Genomic DNA, 20,697 nt, shown 5'->3' with positions numbered 1-20,697 from the left:
CCTCGGTCCTCCGCTCGCATCTCCTGTGGGCGGGACTAAGTCTCGAGGAAGGGAGTCGAGGAGGGGAAATTTAAGAATTGAGAAGCCTCTCGTGTGCATTTCAGCTATTGGGACGTCCTTCAAACTGGCGTGTCTTGATCGATTTCCGGGTCAAGTCCCGGAGGAGGGGAAGAGAGGAGTCGAGGAGGGGTATTGGGATGAGGCTATGGTGTACAGTCGGCTACTTTTTACGTGCTTAACATCAGCGCTAACATGAATTAGCATTTAGCTCAAAGCACCACTGTACATGCTCACGTATGGGAATTATGGAATTGTGAGATATATTTTAATGGAAGCATTACTGGCGTCTGTGAGATTTGGACATGCTATTTTTTTTAATATAACACAAGAATAAACACACTTTGTAATATCACACAATAACACAATTTAAAGCCTTTAAAATGATTAAGTAAGACAAATAAATCCATATTTTCACACCAGATTTTATTGTGGTTGTTTTTTAATGTTTTTTCTTTAGTAGTGGTTCCTCTTACATCAGATTCGCCTTAAGGGTAGAGGAAATATTGCACACAAACATCAGAAAGCAGCGAGGAATACTTTCACTTGAAACTAATTGCTAGAAGTTACATATGAGTTTGGGAAAAGGGCAGAGAGGATGCAAGATCACAAGACAAATTTACCACACAGCTGCAGACAGACATAGTAAAGTTCTCCCGAGAGAAAGATAAGGAGTAAAAGGCAGAGAGAAAGACAGGGAGTGAAGAGATAGAAGAAAGAGGATAGAGAAATGTCAGTCCGGTTTGTATGTTTGTTGTTGGTTATGGTGTTGGTTTAAGGTTCCCCTGCAGGAAAACCGATCTATAGTGGTATTATGAACACCTGACATTTCAGAAATATTTAGTGATCAAGTAAAGCCTGTAATGATTGAGTTGTTAAATGTTTCTCCAGAAGGTGGCCAGTCAAAATTCCCCTGTGGCCTCTGTACTGTTCGTTTTGTTTTGTCATGTATGTGTTTAAAGTGTCTTTGTTTTACATACTTTCATTTAAAACACCTAAGTCACTCACTCTCGCCTCTGTGTGCGGCCCCTCTCAAAACTACACCTCTGCTCTAAGCTGTCATCCTTTCATCCCGGCTAAAGAGCATAGCCTACACTCTTTTGTCTCGAGAATTATTCAACCTGAAAATCCACAGTACTAAACCCAAAATCATGTTTTATATTCCTACAGTGCACATTTGTAAGCCATTTGAGTTAAATGTAGTATACAATGTTATCACACAACTTGCAAAAATTATAAAATGCTCCTTACATGTATTTATGTAGCTTAGCCCTGTTGTTGTTAATGCAAGTCTGAGCAAAAACCCCATGGACAAAAAATAACAAATTCTAACGCATCATGCATGTCTTCCAACCACTCCATCGGCCACAAAGCTATTTATAATTATAGTACAATGCTTTAGAAAAACAAGACATTTAAGGTCTATGAAAATATCCTGCCTCACCAGCTTTACAATGGGAAAAGGCTAGCTCCCCCATAGCTCAAAGATTACATGAAAAAAAAGAAGGATAATAAATAAGTTTTCTCTTCGTGAAATAACATAAAATATGTAAATAAAACAGACAATCTGAAATAAAAGGCCTTAAAAGGCAAGGGAGAGCATTCTGAAGCAGCTTCCTATTGTGCAGTGTAAAGGCTATCTGGACAATCAAGCACAATAAATTAAAAATAATAAATTAATATTCATACATCAGCAGCAACATAAAGCCGATTTTAAGACATGCATTGTAAATCAAATACTACCCGGCCCACTTTAAAAACATAAGGTTTCAAAATGGTAGGGGGCACTTCGTATCCCCCGTGATGAATATGAAGTCAGACATCATATTAATGCTAATCAGTGTTGAGTATCCTTTCAAGTTATTTCATCCACCATCATTCGACTATGTAACCATTTAACAGCAGTTTTTGGGATTGACCTCTGGTGTGAAGAGCTAGCGGCCCACTCTGCTAGTTGTACCATTTCTTATACATTCAATTTGACTCCCTAAGGCAATAACAGAAAACATTTCGTTTTATCCTTTGGTGTGGATAACAGCCATTATCCAAGAATATATCATTATGCACGGATATTTTTTCTATTGACATCTGTCTATTTGATCTAGGGATGCAGAAGAAACCCAATACATCGACAACAACATCAGAGTTACTTGTTAGAGTTGGCATAAATCGACAATCATGGCTTTGTTGGTTTCTAATTTCCTCCTGGCACAATCGAATTATACCTACAAATTAGATTACATGTCTTACTTTATATAGAAAGCATTGTCCCTTGCATGAAGACCCTCAAAGCTAATTTGTTTCAGTGTTAGTTCTCATTGTACATATTTATTTTCTCAGGGTTTAGTAGTAGCTTTTGAGCATATAAGTGTTTAATTGTAAGTTTCAGTGCTACATGTTTTGTTCCTCAAATAATGATGCCTCTCATTGTCAGTAGACCTCCTGATCTCCAAGATAGAGCCTACATCTCTATCTTGCATGCGGGGAAGGACTCGTCCTGCATGACGACAGTGCTACTGCTGGCCAGCACCATGATGTTGAGCTCCTGCTGCTTGTCGTGGGTCTCCTGGTACCACTCCCTCATCACATCAGTGTCATGGGTTGGAATCAGAGTGACCTGACACGAGAGAAGAAGGTCTCTTAGCTCAGAGCATTCAGAAAATTCATGTATCATCCTTCAACTAAAAAATATTTCCCTCTTATGATGTTTGCAAGAAGAATTCCGTATTATATTATTACTAGCAAGGTTTTAACAGCAACATTTAACTATGGGAAGAAATGTATGGGTCAATGACCTATTGTTATTTTCAATAGGCCAATTTTATAATATAAGAAGTAAGAATATTTATTTATGTATTCATATTCATAATGTTGTGTGCAGATATGTTCACATTAAACATTTTATATAAGGTATATCTATATCTATATTTCTTTATTTGGATTAGTCCTTTAAAAGTGTCACTTCTGACCATGATTTATTCTAAAAATTAATAATTGCCCTAACATGCTTAGCATTTTTACTAGTTAGTAAATGTCATAATGTGTCATCATTTGATTGTAAAACAAAAACCTATTTGAGGCTGGTTAATTAGATCTATTTGTTTTTTTCATTGATCCCTGCTTTGTACTACATACAAATACTAAATGCAAACTTGCGGACCAAAGTTCATTTATAATTAATTGCAAAATATGTTCAAACCACTCTATTGAATATTGTCTTTACATAAATACAATCCCTTCTTGCACCCTTAAATGCGGGCAGTGGCATCACTGAAATTGACTTAAAAATATCTTAAATTTCTCCCCAAAATTGTAACTTTAGTCCAGTTAGTTTTACAATATCTCATTAATTATATAAATACTCACCTGCAAATTGTTTCCCCACTGAGCCTTTCCTTCCAGCAGAGCATCAAGGACTGACCTACTGGGCTCATGAGCAGTGGGATCATTGCCACTGACCACATAGTAAGAGGAGCGCACCCGCTTAAAGAACTCAGCATCCACATTCTTGGCATTGCAGTGATTAGGGATGTAAACCAAATCCATGTACATGGGAGGACAGTTGGGCAGAGCTGCCCCACCTGATACCTTTCCACTGCCAGTACCTGAAAGAAGCAAACATATACCTTCAATACAAGCAAATGATGTAAAACAGATATGTGATATCATTGATGCTAATGAGTAAATAGTACTCACCTGATGTGGCACTTTTTACACCTCTGGATGCCGAGGTATTGGTTGCATTTTTAGCGTCCTTCCCTTCTCCGACACTCTTCTTTGGAGAGGCAGTCTTGGTGTCCTTTACTTTTGATAGAGTAGTCTTCCTGGCAGGTGAGGAAGATTTCTTGATCAGCTTTTTCTTCTTGGGATTCTCTCCTCCATCTGTATTAACATTGTGGAGGTTTTCTTCAGCCTTGAGGGCGTCTGGGTCTACCATGCAGACATCATGGTGGCCTGAAGATGGAGCGGAGTCCTTCAGTGCCACCGGAGGAGGATCTGCATGCCGATAAGTCAGCGTTCTGTCAGTAGGCAGAGTCTCAGAGTCATCTTCAGAGTCAATGTTAGCATCTGCTGTGATGGAGGGGCACTCCTCTGTCCCTGGTGGAACATCTGAGTCTGTCTGGGAGGGGGCGGATTCACTGATGGATGTGGGAGGGGTCTCCTCACACTGCTTCACGGAAAGCTTACCTCCTGGAGGTGGAGGCCCTCCTGCTGACTTGGTCAGAAGCTTCTCCTCCTCCCTGGCGTTTTCTTCATTAATGAAGTATTCCATAGGGCTAGGGTTGATGAAAGATGGGGACAGTTCTGTCTTAGGGTGACGATACTCACATGAAGTGACTAGGCATAGGTCGACATCTGTCTTAGATGGAGCAATGGGGCTCTTCTTAATAGAGTCTGGATCTCTGGAGCCACAGGCCAAATTGTAATGACATGGATCAGAGGAGAGAGGTAGATATGATGGACAGGGGACTTTAGGGCTCACAGGGGATTTTGCCTCAGGTGTTGAATCCTCACATTTAAAGGGATTAGTCTCCTTTGCAGGGGAAAAGGTATCTTCTTTTGAATATCTAAAAGTCGATGAGGGGAAAGCAGCTTTGGGAGGTGAGGGTGACTTGTCATATTTCTGCTGTGTGTCAGATGTATTAGTTATGCTCTCTACAGATGGTGAAATAGGGCTGTAGCTGTCTTTAGCCGAGGGACTTCCCAGCACTGGGGATGGCTCATTGGAATGGGGAGAGTGGGTGAGAGAAGATGCCTTTGTGTTGACGGGAGACTTATCCGTCTGCTCAGGTGCTGCATGTAGCATCTCTGTCATCTGGCAAGGGGTTGTAACAGAGGGAGTGGACTGAGATGCATCTGATGGGGTTGCAGAAGTGGCAAGGATTGAATAACTCTCTTCAAAAAGAAAAGGCTTCTCTGCTGCAGAATTACGGTTTTCAGATGGTCTTTCATCTGTTCCCTCTGAAGGGCTATAGTCAACCTCAGTAGGGCCATTCTCTGTAGCACGTGAAGTGCCCCCAGCAGATAGATGCTCTGGAGATTGCTTACTAAAGTCCAGGGCTGAGGAGTGGTCAGAGGAATCCTGGCCAAAATCTATTGACATGGTGGAGTGCTCTGGGGATTTTGCATCCTGTGTTCTGCTTTTCATCTTTGGTGAGATGTCTGGGGAGATAGACATGGGCCTTGAGCTATCTTCCTTGGTTGGAGATCCCTCAGCTTCTTGAAAGGCGGTTGGAGTCTGAACCATGGAGACAGAGAAAGAGTCATCCACTTCTGTTGAGTGAGGAGATCCTACCTCCGCATGAAGGGAAGGAGAGTCTGTGGTGGGTTCTGGCAAAGAGCTGGTGGCCAGCGAGGCAGTGGATGCTGAAGCTAAATGTGAAAATGTATCTTCTGCTACCACCTCCTCCAGAGGAGTTTCGGACTTGTCTGATGTGGTACCCTCTGAAATTGACATTTTACTCTCGTCTTTAAAAGCTGTAAAAGGACTAGTGTCTGATTCCTGTTTGGACATTGGTGCTGAAGACAGGATTGAATCTCCAGTTTTCTGGAAGTCTGACTTCTCCATCTTTGTTGGGGAATTTGGTTCAGTTGGAGGTGGGCTTTTTGAGGAGGACATTACCTTCTCTACAGCAGAGAACCTTTCTGGTTCAGGGGTACTTCTATTGGAAGACTCCTCTTTATCACTTGTGACCTCCACAATGACTGGACCCTGTGCTTTATCTTCTGACATAGGTGGTATAGCTCCGGCTTTTTCATCTACTGGGGACTGAAAGTAAGGTGTGTGACCAGAGGACTGAGGTGAGTTAGCTCCTTCCAAGATCTTGTCCTCTGGGCAAATGAAGGGATCAACTGGTGCTGCCGGAGACCCTGCCATGGTGGTGGACAGTTCAATTGGAGAAGCAAACACTGATGGAGAATCCAAATTGTCCTTGCGGTCCACTGAGGGAGAACGTACAAGAGGTGATGTGGTGGAAGTTGAACCCAGTCTAGTGGAGTCTGTGTCACATGACTCTTTAGCTGTTGCAAATCCTTCAAGTTTCCCTGCAGTGAGAAACCCTTTATTGAATTGATCCTCTTCCAGAGATGAAGGGGGAGATATTGTGGAAGCTGAGTGGTTGTAGTCATGGCCTTCTGTGGGATCACTGTGAGAGTGATCTGACAATGGCAAATCCTGAAGTGGAGAGGGCTTCTTCCTATCGAACTCCCCAGATGCTGATTTACCAAACCTGCCAAAGTCCTGTGAAGGAGACTCATCATTGATGTTTTCGTCGCTTGCAATGTCCTTAGGAGTTGACATATCATCCATTGGAGTAGGCACACTAGAGATCTCAATAGTGGACTGAGTAAGGCCAGAGCTGACAGTGTAATCTTCAGGGGGCTCATCTCTGTTCTCGTCATCCGAGGTTGTGGAGCTCTCAAAGTCAACCGGAAACATTTCTTCATGGATAGATGCAGCTGGAGAAACAGGTGAGGATACTTTGGGTGATGCTGAAAGGAACTGATACTGTTTCTCGGTCTGTCTCTCACTTATGTGAAGACTTTCCTCATTTGTATAAGTTACATCATCGTCATCATCTTTAACACTATCCACTTGTTTAACTTCATCCTTTCGGTCTTGGTGTTCATCTTCACTGGGAGTAAGCTTATCTTTATTTGGTTCATAAACTTCTTCCATCTCTTCCTTCTCTTCATAATCCCCTCCCTCTGATGTCTCCTCCATTACAGTGCCTTCATCTTCAAACTTCTCACTTACACTGCCAATGAGTTTTCCCTTAACAACTTGTTCTTCTGGAGTCTCTTCATTGTCTCCTTCAACCTCTGTTGTTGTTATACCCTCATCCAAAGACTCTAATGCCTCAGGTGACTCTTTGTTCTGCATTATTTCTTCACGGTGGATCATCACAGCCTCTTCTTCCTTGATATGTTGCACAGTTGCATCATCCTCCACAAGCTGTTCAGCTTTAAGCTCCTCAAAGTCCTTAGTGAGGTCCTCTGGTGTGGACATCAGAGATCTTACTACTTCTGGATCCTCCGCAACAGCAGCTGCACTCACTGCAAGTTTGGCACTTTCCCCTTTTGTATCCTTCTTTGTCACCTTCGGCTTTGCTTTGTCTTTTAATTTTGATGGAGTTCCTGCATCTTTCTTTGAAGCCTCTTTTTTCAGGGGCTTTGGTTTTGGTGTTGGGCTCTTTTCCCCCCCCGCAGCGGATGATTTCTTTATGTCTTTAACTGGCCTTTTGACATCTTTCTTTAAGTCTTTCTTTTCTTCCTTCTTCTCCTTCATAGGCGAGTCTCTTCTGATATCCTTTTTGATCATCTTCTTTGCCTCCTCTTTCTTTACTTTTTCATCCTTTTTAACTTCATGTTTGGGTGTATCATCTTTCTTTGCTACTTCTTTCTTAACTTCTTTTTTCTTTTCCACAGACACTTTGGTCTCCTTTTTCACAACCTTTTCCACCTTGAGTTTTATTTCAGACTTCTTTTTCTCTGGAGTTTCATTTTGGGCCGTTTGCTCTGCCTTTGCCTTTTTCAGCGGGGCTTTTTCTTTTTTCTCAGTCTTTTGTGGTTTTTCAAGAGAAGATTCTGCATCTGTCTTTGCCTTTTCCGGCGCTTCCTCCTTTGATTCCTTCCTGATGCTTCTGCTCGGTGATGGCCTTGGGGTAGATTTGAGGCTCTCTTTGCTGTCTGTTCTGTGTTTCATCTTAGCTTGCTTTAGTGTTGGTGTTGACGGCATATTAGAAGACATCGCTTTCTGAGTGACAACCGGCTGCTTCAGAAAGTCCAAGTGCTTCAGTTTTTCTAAACCTTCAAAGACATGATGCTGGGTGGCATTTCCAGGAAAGAGAACACGCACAACCTTATCTGAGGGATTTGCGGGATGCCACACAATGAGCGAAGAGATTGAAGTCAAGTAAGAGACGGGGAACTCGGATTCTTTTCCATTTGGCAGCAGAATGGAGGCGGTGTCTTTTTCACTCCCTGTCCACTGCTTCATAAAGTGCTGCATCTCCTTGCTGTTCTTTGATGGATTAAGCACATACATCTCAAGTTTCCCAACGCCCATTTTCTGAAAAAGTATCAGTGGTTCTATAGTGTTTCCAACAGGCCTCTGCAAAGGCTCTAACCTCAAATTTAGCTTGGTGAGGAACTGCTGAGTGAAGGCTGCCTCCTCAAAGCTCCTTCGCACTCTGTAATTCGGGTCCGGGTTGTCCAGGTTTTCAGGAAGATTCACAAACACAATACCAATATCTGGAGAGATCATGTTCTTCACCCAGTCGCTGTTAGCTGTCGAACCCTGGGACTGCTCCTCTTCCTGCTCTGCAACCTTCCTCTGCAGCATGCTATTGATGCCTGGCAGGTTGTCGTCACCAATGTGGGTCATGAGGATGGAGTCCACCCGGTCCAGATGCCTCACCAACTTCCAGAAGCACGACTTCCTGTCCGAGCCACCATTAATGAGCATGTTGAAGCCGTTGACGGCAAAGAGGGCGGAGTCACCGTTTCCGGCAGGGAAAATGTAACAGCATGGTTTGGAGAGTTTGAGGAATCCACCTGAGGTTGGTGGTTCTAACATTTCAAAAGGAGTCGGGATCTCTACGGATTCAGATAAATACTCTGTGAACTCTGAGAGGCCCTCCATTTCAGGGAGTATGAGAGTCGAGTTTAGTTTCATGTGAATGAAGTCCTGCAAGTTGTGTTTGTCCAGGTTGGAGTTTTTCCACTCCCCTTGTTGAGGGCAGGAGAGTGTGAGGTTGGCTTTGTTTGCCGGGTGAATGGTGCTGAGCAATTCACCAATCTGTTCAGGAGAGAAATTAAGGGACTATGAGTGAGTAACTTTGAATAAGTCCATAATGAAATGAACAGTGCTTTGCTATCAGTTTTAGTACATGTATATGTATGTCAAGTTTTAAGACTATAATGCAATGCTTGAATTAGAGCTTTTAGGGATGGCAACTACCATGCATTTGTTGCAAGGGTTTGACTGAACATTTTTTTGTTCTCATTATACTGTAGACCCTGAAATCTTTCACTCATGTAAAACCAGACAACAAAGGTCTGCACATGGGGCAATGTCATAGTTCTCTTAAAAAACTCATCATCATGTTTGCTCACCTCTTGGTCTGTGAATATGTCTATGAAGTTGAAGAAAGAGAAAGCTCCAGACTGAAGGATTAACTCTCCACTGTTTTCAGAGCATTGCCCAGAGAGAACCAGAAGCTTGTGTCTAGCAGTGTCTGAGACCATCAAACGAGCCTAGAGAGTAAATGGACAATAAGTCAAAGAAACATTGAGAAAAACATGTATGACACTTGATGTAAACTGCTTGATAGTACACAACAGTGGCGAACCGTGTCTATCACAACTGGACCTTCTGTATAGACACACACACACACACACACACACACACACACACACACACACACACACACACACACACACACCACACACACACACACACACACACACACACACACACACACACACACACACACACACACACACACACACACACACACACACACACACACACACACACACACACACACACACACACACACACACACACACACACACACACACACACACACACACACACACACAAACACACACACACACACACACACACACACCCGGAAAGAATACGCCCATTGGCTACAAATCAATATATGATTGGTTGATCAAACTGTCAGTCCAAACGTACGCTCTCATTCAGTGCAACGGCCAGGGCATTCTATCAAGGATGTAGAATACCTGGTTGAAGGATATTCTACCCAGAGACCCAGAACAAGATCTGATTGGTTGCTTTCTTTTCTAACACAAAACCACTGAAATGCGTAGTGCATGGTCCGAGAAGGACAAACAAATCAACGTAACACTGTAATATTACAGATCAACAACACAGATACGATTCTCATTTATTCATTTTATTACATTTATTTACATTTTATTTATATAATTAAATCAATTTTTTGTTTGTTTTATCTGAGTGTTCCAGGGTATTCTCTGAATACCTTGAAGGCCCTGACGGTTCGCCACTGGTACACAATCATATATAGTACTTATTGGCTACAGAGATGGGGACTACAAAGCTTTGCGACTGCAGCAAACAGCCAAATGATTTAGTCTCTTTGAAACATCACCAGTTTTTGCGTCAATCAAATCCATTAGCTAATTAGCTAACTTGTTCACTCTGCTAATTTTCCTTTCATCCCTCTAAGTCTTGCCTCTCCCTGTTGGTCTTTTATTTTTTCTTGTTCAGCAACATCAGCTGTTCTGGGCGGCTGGTCAGACCCTGCTGTGCTTTGAGATATTATTAATGCACAGTTTGACTGCAGACATGGCTGGGGGGTGGAGGCGACGCTGAAGCCGTGTCACAAGAGAAAAATCGTGTGTCATCTGTACTGCTGACCCTTCTATGTCTTTCTTTCGGTCAAAATGTAACAACAACTTTTCTGCAAAAACAAAAGAGGTAAAAGGCTGCACTTTATTCTAACAGTACACAAGACATGAGGGTAGTCTCTTGAGCTCCTAATTGCTCCTATCTTTTTTTATTCCCACAAATTGCACCGCGCAGCACTTCACATGGAGGGATAATTAGCCAAAAGTGGTGGACAGCTGAGGCTGGATAATAATCCTTTTCAAGCTGTAATTGCTATGTAGCTGTGCATTCATTTAAAGCATGTGTGACTCATACCTCCTTGATTGCAAATACAAAGTTAAAGAATAAGAAATAATAGATTGCCAACACCATTTTATCTCACTTTACCTCGGTGCTGACTGCTTCATCTGAAGGGTTGATGAGCACCACTGTCTCCAGTATATTACTCTTATGGTGAAGAATTCTCTGTCCTGTGAAACAAAGTAGAACAATTGTTGAAAAAAATTAATTTAATATCACATGAGAAAAAGAAAACTAGTAAATCTTGCCATTTCAAGCTGGAATGAGGATTTATTCGCTTAGAAAAACGACTCAACTGATTGATTTTAAAAGAACTTAGTGACTCATTTTCCTGACAATCAATTTATAAATGAATCAGACAATTGTTTCAACTCGATACTTGACTTCGGACAAACAATACAGACATGACATAATGATTATTGGATAAAGCCCACATAATTGTTTGTTCTCTGTGTATATTATGAGGACTGGATATGCTTTATTCTTCCAATAAGTAACATTTCCCCTCATATGACAGAGCTGTTACACAGAAGATGAACAATGGGGTGTGACAGGCTCATAATCAATCATCCAAAACCCAGCATGATTGATTATGATAATGGCTTTGTTCCCAGTGTGTGAGTGTCTGTGTGTGTATAAGGGGGTTTCCTCTGGTCCAGGGGGTCTAGCGTCATTATTCACCTGATCACTCAATCAATCTGTCTTTATCTCTTCCCCTTGTTATCTCTTTTATTTTCCTTTACATTAATCAATACATTCCCCTTGAGCCACCTGACTGAAAACCTATTTTCTTATTCATTTGTATCAATTTCCACGGGTAAAAACAAAAAAATAGTCTGCCACTCATATTCTGCAAATAACACAAACTAAAGATATGCTATCTGTGGGGTCCAGAGGGCAGCGAGGTGTTGAATATTATCTTAAAATTCAGAGGATAGAGTGTGCCTCGTCTCCAGAGACATGAATCTGGCTGCTGGGCCGATTCCTCCATATATATTTCATACTGCAGATTCTCATTATGGAGCACATAGCCATTAACCTTGCCTTCTGCTCCCAGAGGACTGTCTCTCCATATGGAAGAACTCTTTCAATCACTGCTGTTAATACTGGGCTGGCTGCTATCTAGTACATGCCATTATCTTATAATACTCTCCGGAGTTCAGTTAATGTTGAAATAATAGCTCTTCCCCAACTTGTCAACCCTTGAGCAGTTATTGCACTACGTTTGCTCGATGTAGTAAGTTGTCTGGAGGGAATAATATTCCTGGTGCGACTTTACATTTGAGCTTTAATATATTCAGTATCATGGCAGATGTTTAAATTACAAAAAAGACATCACGTTTTCCTCTGGCGGTAGTATTTTATTTGCAGAGGTTTTGTTAAAGACTATTTTTAAATGAATAATATGGTTGTGGTTAAATCCAAAATTAAACTAAGACATTTTTTTTTTTTAAGGTGGACATTGCTTTGACGGAGTGATGGGGGCTATAGTTTCAAATTCCTGAGAAAGCAGCTTCGCTCAGCTTGGTTCTGAAGAGGCAGCAGTCTTAAACTGATGACAAGAGCTCCTCCTTTAAAACAAGAGACTGAGGAAACGTTTTTTTAAGTCGTCTGTGAGACGGGAGAACAATTGATCCTGGAAACCGTACCTACTGTCATGCTACTATAAACAAACCATCGCTAATGTAATAGAAAAGCTTGTTCTTTGTTGTCTCTCAGTGGGTCACGCCCTGCTTGCTGGGATGTTGTGTGATGAAGCAGAAATGGTCCGTACATGTAAAGGACTGGTGGAGCCGCCACCAGCACCATCACGCTGCCAAATTACCATCCAAGCCAACCCGTCAAAAAATGACACATGTGCATTGTGCCCTGACAATTACCTTGATCAATATAAATATTCTTAATGCCCAATGCTTCTCTGTCTCAGCTGGAGGAGAGGTAATGTGACATGCATCACTAAGCATTCTCCTCCTGGCTGAATAGAAAGTGCAAGTCTGGTGTAGCCTTTATGCCTGCCACAGACTGAACCAGACACATCAATGTGGATGGCACCACACCAAAAATAGATCAGTGGAACAACTAAATGCAGTGTCTCCTTTTCGCAAAAAATACCTCAACATGTGAGAAATAAAAAGTAATCTCTTTAGGTGGATGGCCAGTATGTGTCAGCACCTTTCACCTTCCTGTCATTTTCTTTTCTACTGCAACAGAATAATTGACCAATGTGACTTTCAGTGACAAAAATGGGGCACAGTTGTCAATGTCACTGGTTCATTTGTCCCCATATAACTGGATTAAAAAAGGGAGCTATATGTAATATGTCTGGGCACAGAGCTAATTAACTCCTACTGCTGTTTTTCCGGCTGGCTCACTGAGCAGTAATCATCTGCTTGGCAGTATTGATGCCTCTAAATAATGGTAAGCTTCTTTACAGCCGTTATCTTCAGGAATGAGCTTGTCAAGCATATGACACAAGCTAGAAGAAAGAGCAACAATTATTCGGTCTTCCCTCTACTTATTTATTTCTTTCTTTGGGTTTAATAGACATCGAGGGAAGACAGGATCCTATGTGTGCAATATATCTGGAGGATCTTTATGGCTTAACAAATAGAGTGGTGCAATGATGACGTTTATTTGTATGCAGACCTGAAAGTAAGCATTGCCAGGGGATTCCTTGACAAAAAGCAATGGGATTTTTCTATTGGATTTTTTATTATTGTAGAAAATAAGCTCTTTGGCAAACACACTTTTATGCAGGGCTGGCCCTGGCCCCACTAAAGTTATGTGATGAGGTTCCTCTGACGGACGGACGGGGCGTGGGGTGCTAGTGGCGCACGCGCGTGAACTGCCACTGGTTCATTTGTTCCCACATATCAGCGGCGAAACTGTGGCGCGTTTAATTGTGCCGCATTTGCGCATCAGATGAAGCTCCCGCCGCAAGATGAGGCCCCACGCAGTCTGCGTGATCTGCGTGTAGGGAGGGGCGGCCCTGCTTTTATGATACTAACACATTTTGTTCAGCATGATAATGTCAACACATTAACAGGCTTTTATAATAGTTGAAGCATAACTGCATCCAGAAGTTAAAAGCTAACGTTAGGCTATAAACAATCTGCATCACATGACATCACGTCAACACTACTAAACTCAAGGCGGCTAATGTTCAATGTGATGACATTTAGTAGTGTCATTTAGCACTTTTTTTGAAACCATGGTTTAAAAGTAATTTTTGGGGAATTCATGAGTTTGCTATTTGATTACTTTTGAATGTAGCAGAAAAAAAACGTGAACATCTTGAAAGCCTGTGTTAACCAGACATCTAACCGAAAACTCACTCGAAAAACAAACAAAAGACGATGGTACATGGATCTATGCTAAAATGTTGACTCATTTCCTGGTATAGGTCGCATCCTGGCACCACTCTATTCCTTTGTTAAAGTCAACTCAATTCTTAATTACTATTGATCACAAGTGGCAATGTTTTCTTACAGTAGAAGAGTCTCGAGTGGATCTGTGGTTTAGAGAGAGCCTTTTAAGACTTCAGTGCAGTCTGCATTGAAGTACTGAGAAATCCATACATAACCAGAAGTATAATATCCAGAAGGGACACATTGGGGGTCTCCTGTCTTGCTCCTTCTTTCCTCCCTTTTCTTCCTCCCCACTGTGGGGTCCATACTGCCTGTACTCTACCGCGGTGTGATGGATGGCATATCATTTGTCAAGCAGACAGATAATTGCATTCGTCCCTCTCTGCCCGATACCTGCTGGTTTGTGTTTTCCTGCAAGCGCTGAGCCATAAACGATAAATGCACTACAAACTGAAGGTAAGATTTTATGCAACAAAGGTACAATTATATCTTACATAAAGTCAGAAGCTCAGTATGAAAAAAATGCAATGTTGCATTAATGTTGGAATGAGCTGGACATTTGAAGAAATATACTTGTTCGCTTTCCTGGCAAGAGTTAAATGAGGAAATTGATACCATACTCGAATATCTTTCCAGTAAACATAAGGCTACAGCTAGCAGCTACATAGCTTAGCTTAGCATAAAGACTGTAAATGGCAAAAATCAGCTGGCCTGCTAAGGGAACAAAATAAGCCATACCTATCTACCAGAAGCAATGACTTTCCTTCTGATAAAGACTTTGGGAAGATCCAGCTCCTGGCCAAGAAATACTGCAACACGTGTCATTGTCGTTGTTTTTGTGTGGATTTAGTAAACAAAATGTAAGGCGTTGAATAGTAAGCTTTGGCGATGCTTATAGGTGAATTTGATACCTTTATGCTAAGATAAGCACCTGCTCGATGCAGCTTCATACTGTATTTAGCTCATAGATACGAGAAAGGTGAAGTTTTCGTCTTACTTTTGGTGAAAAAAAGAAAATAGCACATACCAAAATGTCAACATTTAGATTTAAGAGATGCTTATTTTGGATTTAACACAACAATATAAAGGTAGTTTGCATGTTAAAAGTTAGAGTGAAGGAAAAATATTATCTTTATGCAGGGGAACTGCACCTCATAAACATAAAAGCCCTGGAAGTGTTTCTAGAAAGCTCTTGAAAAAGCAGTTTCTGTATTAAAAGTTCAAAAGACAGTGAAAATCCTCCCCTAGAGTAAAGACCCTAAGGCGTAGAATATAACAGAACCATATTATTCCAGTTTTACAGATGACTTCTCATAGCCTCAGCTTCATTAATGATCTGATCAGAGCTGCATTTACGTCCCTATCTCACATCGAACTTCAGCCTATTCTTTCATAACCTTCTGCATGTTTTCATCTTTCCTACCTCACCCTCCTCCCTCCTTTACTCCCCTGTTTGCTTTTGTTTCTTCTTTCTCCTCACAGCCATTCCCCTCACCCTCTCTGTTCCCCTCCCTTTTTGATTTTCATGAACAGACACTTTCCACTGGGGATTCTGCACAGCTAATTACTCCCGAATCTACTGCGCATCTAGTACTGGGTTGCAAGGCAACAGCAGACATGGAGGAAGAAGAAGAGAATGGAGGCTGGGTGAAGGGATTTTAAAAGAGATAAAAGGAGTGAAGTCTCTTTGAATTATATCATATACAAATCTCCATGTTTCACCTCTCTTGCAACATATTGTATTACAACCCTGCAGCCCAATTCGGACATTTGATAACACTGCATTAAAATACATCCTGATTAAAGGCAGCAGCAGCAGTTGTTGATCAATGTATTGGGAAGTATAAACACCTGCTGTTCCTATCCAACGTGGAGCAATGCCAAGCAGAGATTTAACTGCTGCTGAGCGTCAAGGCCACACTGCCCACTGACCGGCAGCCACATGTCCTGCAACACTGGATCCTCCATCTTCATAGAGCCTCACCTTGCAACAAAGGCTGAGAGGGCGTGTCCTGGGGTAGGTCATAACACCCTCTGCTTAGGGCACTGCATGGACTTTATAGCTGAGGGTGTGATAGTGCAGAAATGTACTAGTACTAGTACTTTTACTCAATTAAAGTGTTTTGAGGTAGTTGTCCTGTATTTGAGTATGTCAGTTTTCTACTTCTTCTTAACATTGTACCTAACATTTTACTATCTGTCTTACAGCTCTAGATACTTGTTACTTTACATTACAAAACAAATGCATCTCTAAAGTGCAGTTTTCCTTATTCAGTCAAATACATCTCCTTCTTATGAAGTCATTTTAATCTGGTATTTGTGTTTTATTTTATCATAAGAAGTGTAAAGGATCTCATAATATTTGAATTTATTTAAAAAAGAAATCAGAGTGTGAAAAATTAGAATGCTTCAACATGCCACATGTGTCTCATTTCAGGACTAATAGCATGTTTCTAGGGCACATGTGTCAAACTCAAGGCCCGGGGGCCAAATCAGGCCCGTGGTAGATTTAATTTCGGCCCGCTGGATAATTTCTAATTACTATTAGATCTGGCCCGCCGGTATATTGCACGCACACCTTCACTCAATCCTGAGGATTTCCTCAGCTCAGAGCCTGACCCCAAACATTGATGAACCAAGACGAGATGCCAAGTATCTGGCTTGGACTAGCATCACAGAGCAGCACACTGAGTTTACATGGATGTTTCCTTTTGCACTTTTTCTCTCACAACAACAGGGCATGTCTGTTTTTTTCTTTGAGGGAAATAGTTTTTTTGAAGCTGTTGTTGGCCTGTGGAAAAATGTAATCATAAGAAATGACTCCGGAAAATCTGCAGATTTGAAATGAATGCAACTGATTATTTAAAGGTGGGGTAGGTAATTTTGGAGAAACCAGCTTGAGTGCGCTAGAATTTGAAAATACACAGCCGGAACAAATCTGCCAACACACACGAACGCGCACATGACCAATGAGGGCACGAGATAAGTTTGAGCACAGATGGAAGGCTGACAGGCAGGTAGGCCATCCAGTTACTTTAGCCGGGCCGGCTCAGATGATTGGTCGTGCTTTTTACAGCACTACGGCTTCCACAGATGACATTTTTTATGGATTTTTTGTCAAAGCACTTAAGATATTCATTGCTATCGGGATGTCAAGAGCATTCCATGGAATATAACAAGTGTATCTCGAGCCGGTTTCTCAAACTTACCTACCCCACCTTTAACGTTTAATGTTGTTTTTATAGGCAATAATTTAAGCTTTGTTAGTTCCAGGTTTAATATGTGCAATACGTTCATTTCAATAAGTTCTGCAATAAACATTGAACCAGTCCGGCCCTCGACTGTACCGATTTCTTTATTTTGGCCCACTGTGTATTTGAGTTTGACACCCCTGTTCTAGGGTATGTAAATATGTTAAAAAAAGGTTGACATTTTAAAACAGCATTGCAATATAAGGGTTGTAGGAATCTATTTAAAAAAAACAGAGCAACACGTAAACATCTCTGAAATCAGGTGTTAAACCAATATAAGTGTATTGTGTGCAGAGGTTTTTTGTGTTTTCATAGTATTTTTATATGATTTTAGACAGAAAAGTCATTATTAGTTATTACGTGTCACATACCGTATAATACGGTATAAAGTATGTTTCCTAGGCTTTGTTAATGCAATGGAAGCTGTTTTCAGATGGCTAGTGTTAAAAAATGAGTGAAAATGTCTGTCATTCACAGTTTACCTTTGACATCTGCAGAGAAACGAGCCGAGTGTCTGGAGACAAACAGCTTCAGCTCCTGGTCCAGGTTACAGTCGATGAGGTTGGTGTCCCATGAGCGGATCCCTGCAAGATAAACAGAGAGAGATCGACAAGAGATTAATAAAGATCAAAGAGGTGAAAGGGCGAGTGTGTGGAACACCGTGCGTTTCCTTGTCTAAAATCAATGCAAACAGCAGACAACACATTGAGAACTTGGCAACAGGTCTAACCAACGCGAAAGTCTGTCCCTCACCCCCACATCTATTCCACTGATTCTTTGCCCTCAGTTCATTGGAAAACCTTAGACTGAACAGACGATTTGGCATGAAAAGAAAAATCTATATTAGGAAATATCTATAGTACTTTCTCTGTTTAGCCATGGGCCTGGCGCATGATAGCATCCACAGAGCAGCTGAGTCATGGTGACATCATCCTCTCTCATCATCAGGCCGAGAAATTCCTAATCAAATCAAATCAAGTTTTATTTATATAGCACATTTATAAACGATTTTTGGTCGAGCCAAAGTGCTGTACATATAATAAAAATAGCCTACAGTAGAGACACTTTACAGCAAATACAACAGCACAGATTGTTCAGAATATCAGTATGAGAAAAACGACACCCTCTATCCTTAGACCCTCACATCGTACAAGGAAAGACTTCCAGAGAAAACCACCTAATGAAGGCCTGTGTGAAGCTACAGGGTGATATGAACTGGTAATGGAGACAAAAGGTCTTAAAAGTGAGGTAAATGATGTACAAAGATGGACATACAGGTTATTCTATTCACAATATTACATGTTGAAAGGTTTTTATGAAAGTAGGCCGTATCTAAAAACCAAGGGTGTGGCAATATTATGAGATTGAAATGAGCAACAGTGACAAAGATGATAGAAAAGTGCCACATGTAAATACAAAATAGATGAGAATGTATAAATATAATAATATATATTGTCAAGAATAAAAGACATGCAATTAAAGTGCTTGGGAAGTAAATGTAATGCCACAGACACCATTTTAGATTATAAGATTGTGTGAATAAAATAAAATGTGTCATATAAATAACAAAAAACCTCAAGAACAGCCCCTGTAATATTTTTGTTTCCAAGGTCAATTATTTTAGTCTCGAAATGGTCTTTTGGTCCAAAAATCTGACAGTAATGGCCAATAAAAACTCAATTTAATTAACATAAAAGACAAATTAACTGTGACTCCCACTGCTTAAACTCTATTTAATGGGGGGTAATAGCCAAAAGTAAACACTTATGATCATTTTATTGATTGACTGATTCCCTCACATATAGGCTTAACTGCGCCATATCCCCCTCTTATTCTCCTCTCTGCCAGACACAAACAGAACTCTCTGGCCAGCAGACAGCAGCTATAAAGCTGTGGCTTTTCTAAAAACGCCCTGCTCGGTTTGAAAATCTTTCCCTCTGTCTTTCCGTAGGGACCGCAGTGCGGACCGGGCCACGCCCACCAGCCGGCAAGAGATGAGAGAGCTGGATGCGGGGAGATGCACTCAGGATAACAATGGGAAATAATCTACTCTGCATACCAATCATCAAGTCAAAACACAATGCATTCAGCTTTTTAGCGAAGCTTATTCCCCACAATATCCCAACCAGAGAGAATAAAGCTACTGCTATAAAATCGTTTTCTCATGGCTGTAAAATGATGCCTGGGACTCTCAGGAAACAAAAGCCTGACGCACCTGATTAAGATGCTGCAGGAGAAAAACATATATAACGCAACTGCTGCACACTGGAGTCAAATAAACACGATCCGCTGCATTATTTGACGCATAGTCCAGATCAAATGCTGAATCACTGGCTGCATTAGGATCTGGCCCACGTGTTTGGATGACAACAGTTGGGCCTACTGACAAAAATATGATTATCACCCTAAACTAAAGCTCTTAAACACAGTGGCTGGTTAGAAGTAAAGGGTTAAAATGTGAAGATTATTGTAATGTTACTGATCAATATCCCCTATTATGCAACATCACTTCTAGATTAAATACCGTATGATATTTAATTGTTGTTATGCGTAATTGGCTCAGGCGTAATGCCTCCAAACAGGTGCATGACTTTACAGCTATGAGACCAACTTCTTATCTATTACATCTGCTCAAGTTGTTATACAAATGCTTAGTTCAGCGCAGTCTTACCTCTCTCTATGTCCGCAATGGCACACTTCAGATGATCCTCCGTTATGATCTCCCCGATCACCACCAGCAGGTAAAATTTGCTGTCGTTGAAGTGCTGCGAGGGATTGGGGAATGTCGGAGACGTCCCGGTGCTGCTCTGACCGCCTAAAGTCTCAATTTCTGCGGATTGTACCAGGGTGGCCATCCTGTCCTCTCCACTGTCTCTCTCTCGCTATATCTCCCGTTTCTGCACTCAGCCTCCTCCCTTTACGCGCTGCAGAGCCCCGGAGTATCAAGACACACAGTAGAGCCTCGATAGGAGTGGCCCTAGCTTTTTATACCAGCAGACATTGTGTCATGTTCAGTAACCGGGGAGAGGAGAGGGCGCCGGGTTTTTCTTTTTTTTCCGCACACTCACTGCACAGCTGATGTCATCCGCAACGAATCAAACGCGTCCGGAAGTCACCGAGGTCTGATGCTTGGTACTGTATTCATCTCTGCTGTACTGCTACTTGTTACTTTGTACAAACATAACTTAAGTGCAGTGGTGGAAAGTAACTTACTCAAGTGCTGTACTTGAGTAAAAACATTGACTTTACCCGAGTATTTTCATTGTATACTACGTTATACTTCTACTCTACTACATTTTTCGAAGCCAATTTTGTATTTTTTGCTGCAACACATTTA

General features: G+C 41.4%; 1 protein-coding gene across 1 annotated transcript; it reads right to left on the bottom strand.

Moving 5' to 3' along the window:
- Window positions 1-468: 468 nt before the first annotated feature.
- On the bottom strand, window positions 469-20,424 carry map1b (microtubule-associated protein 1B). The gene is made up of 7 exons (XM_034238907.1): window positions 20,032-20,424; window positions 17,843-17,944; window positions 10,829-10,911; window positions 9,175-9,315; window positions 3,754-8,857; window positions 3,424-3,662; window positions 469-2,674 (listed from the first exon to the last, which is right to left on the bottom strand). Exons 1-7 carry the CDS (start codon window positions 20,213-20,215, stop codon window positions 2,519-2,521), a joined length of 6,009 nt encoding a protein of 2,002 aa, XP_034094798.1. The 5' UTR covers window positions 20,216-20,424; the 3' UTR covers window positions 469-2,518.
- Between the last annotated feature and the right edge of the window lie 273 nt (window positions 20,425-20,697).

The sequence above is a fragment of the Gymnodraco acuticeps genome, unplaced genomic scaffold (assembly GCF_902827175.1).
Source record: "Gymnodraco acuticeps unplaced genomic scaffold, fGymAcu1.1, whole genome shotgun sequence".
Taxonomy (NCBI): domain Eukaryota; kingdom Metazoa; phylum Chordata; class Actinopteri; order Perciformes; family Bathydraconidae; genus Gymnodraco; species Gymnodraco acuticeps.
The sequence above is the reverse complement of the archived record's forward strand: the minus strand, read 5'-3'. Positions and strand labels throughout refer to the sequence as shown.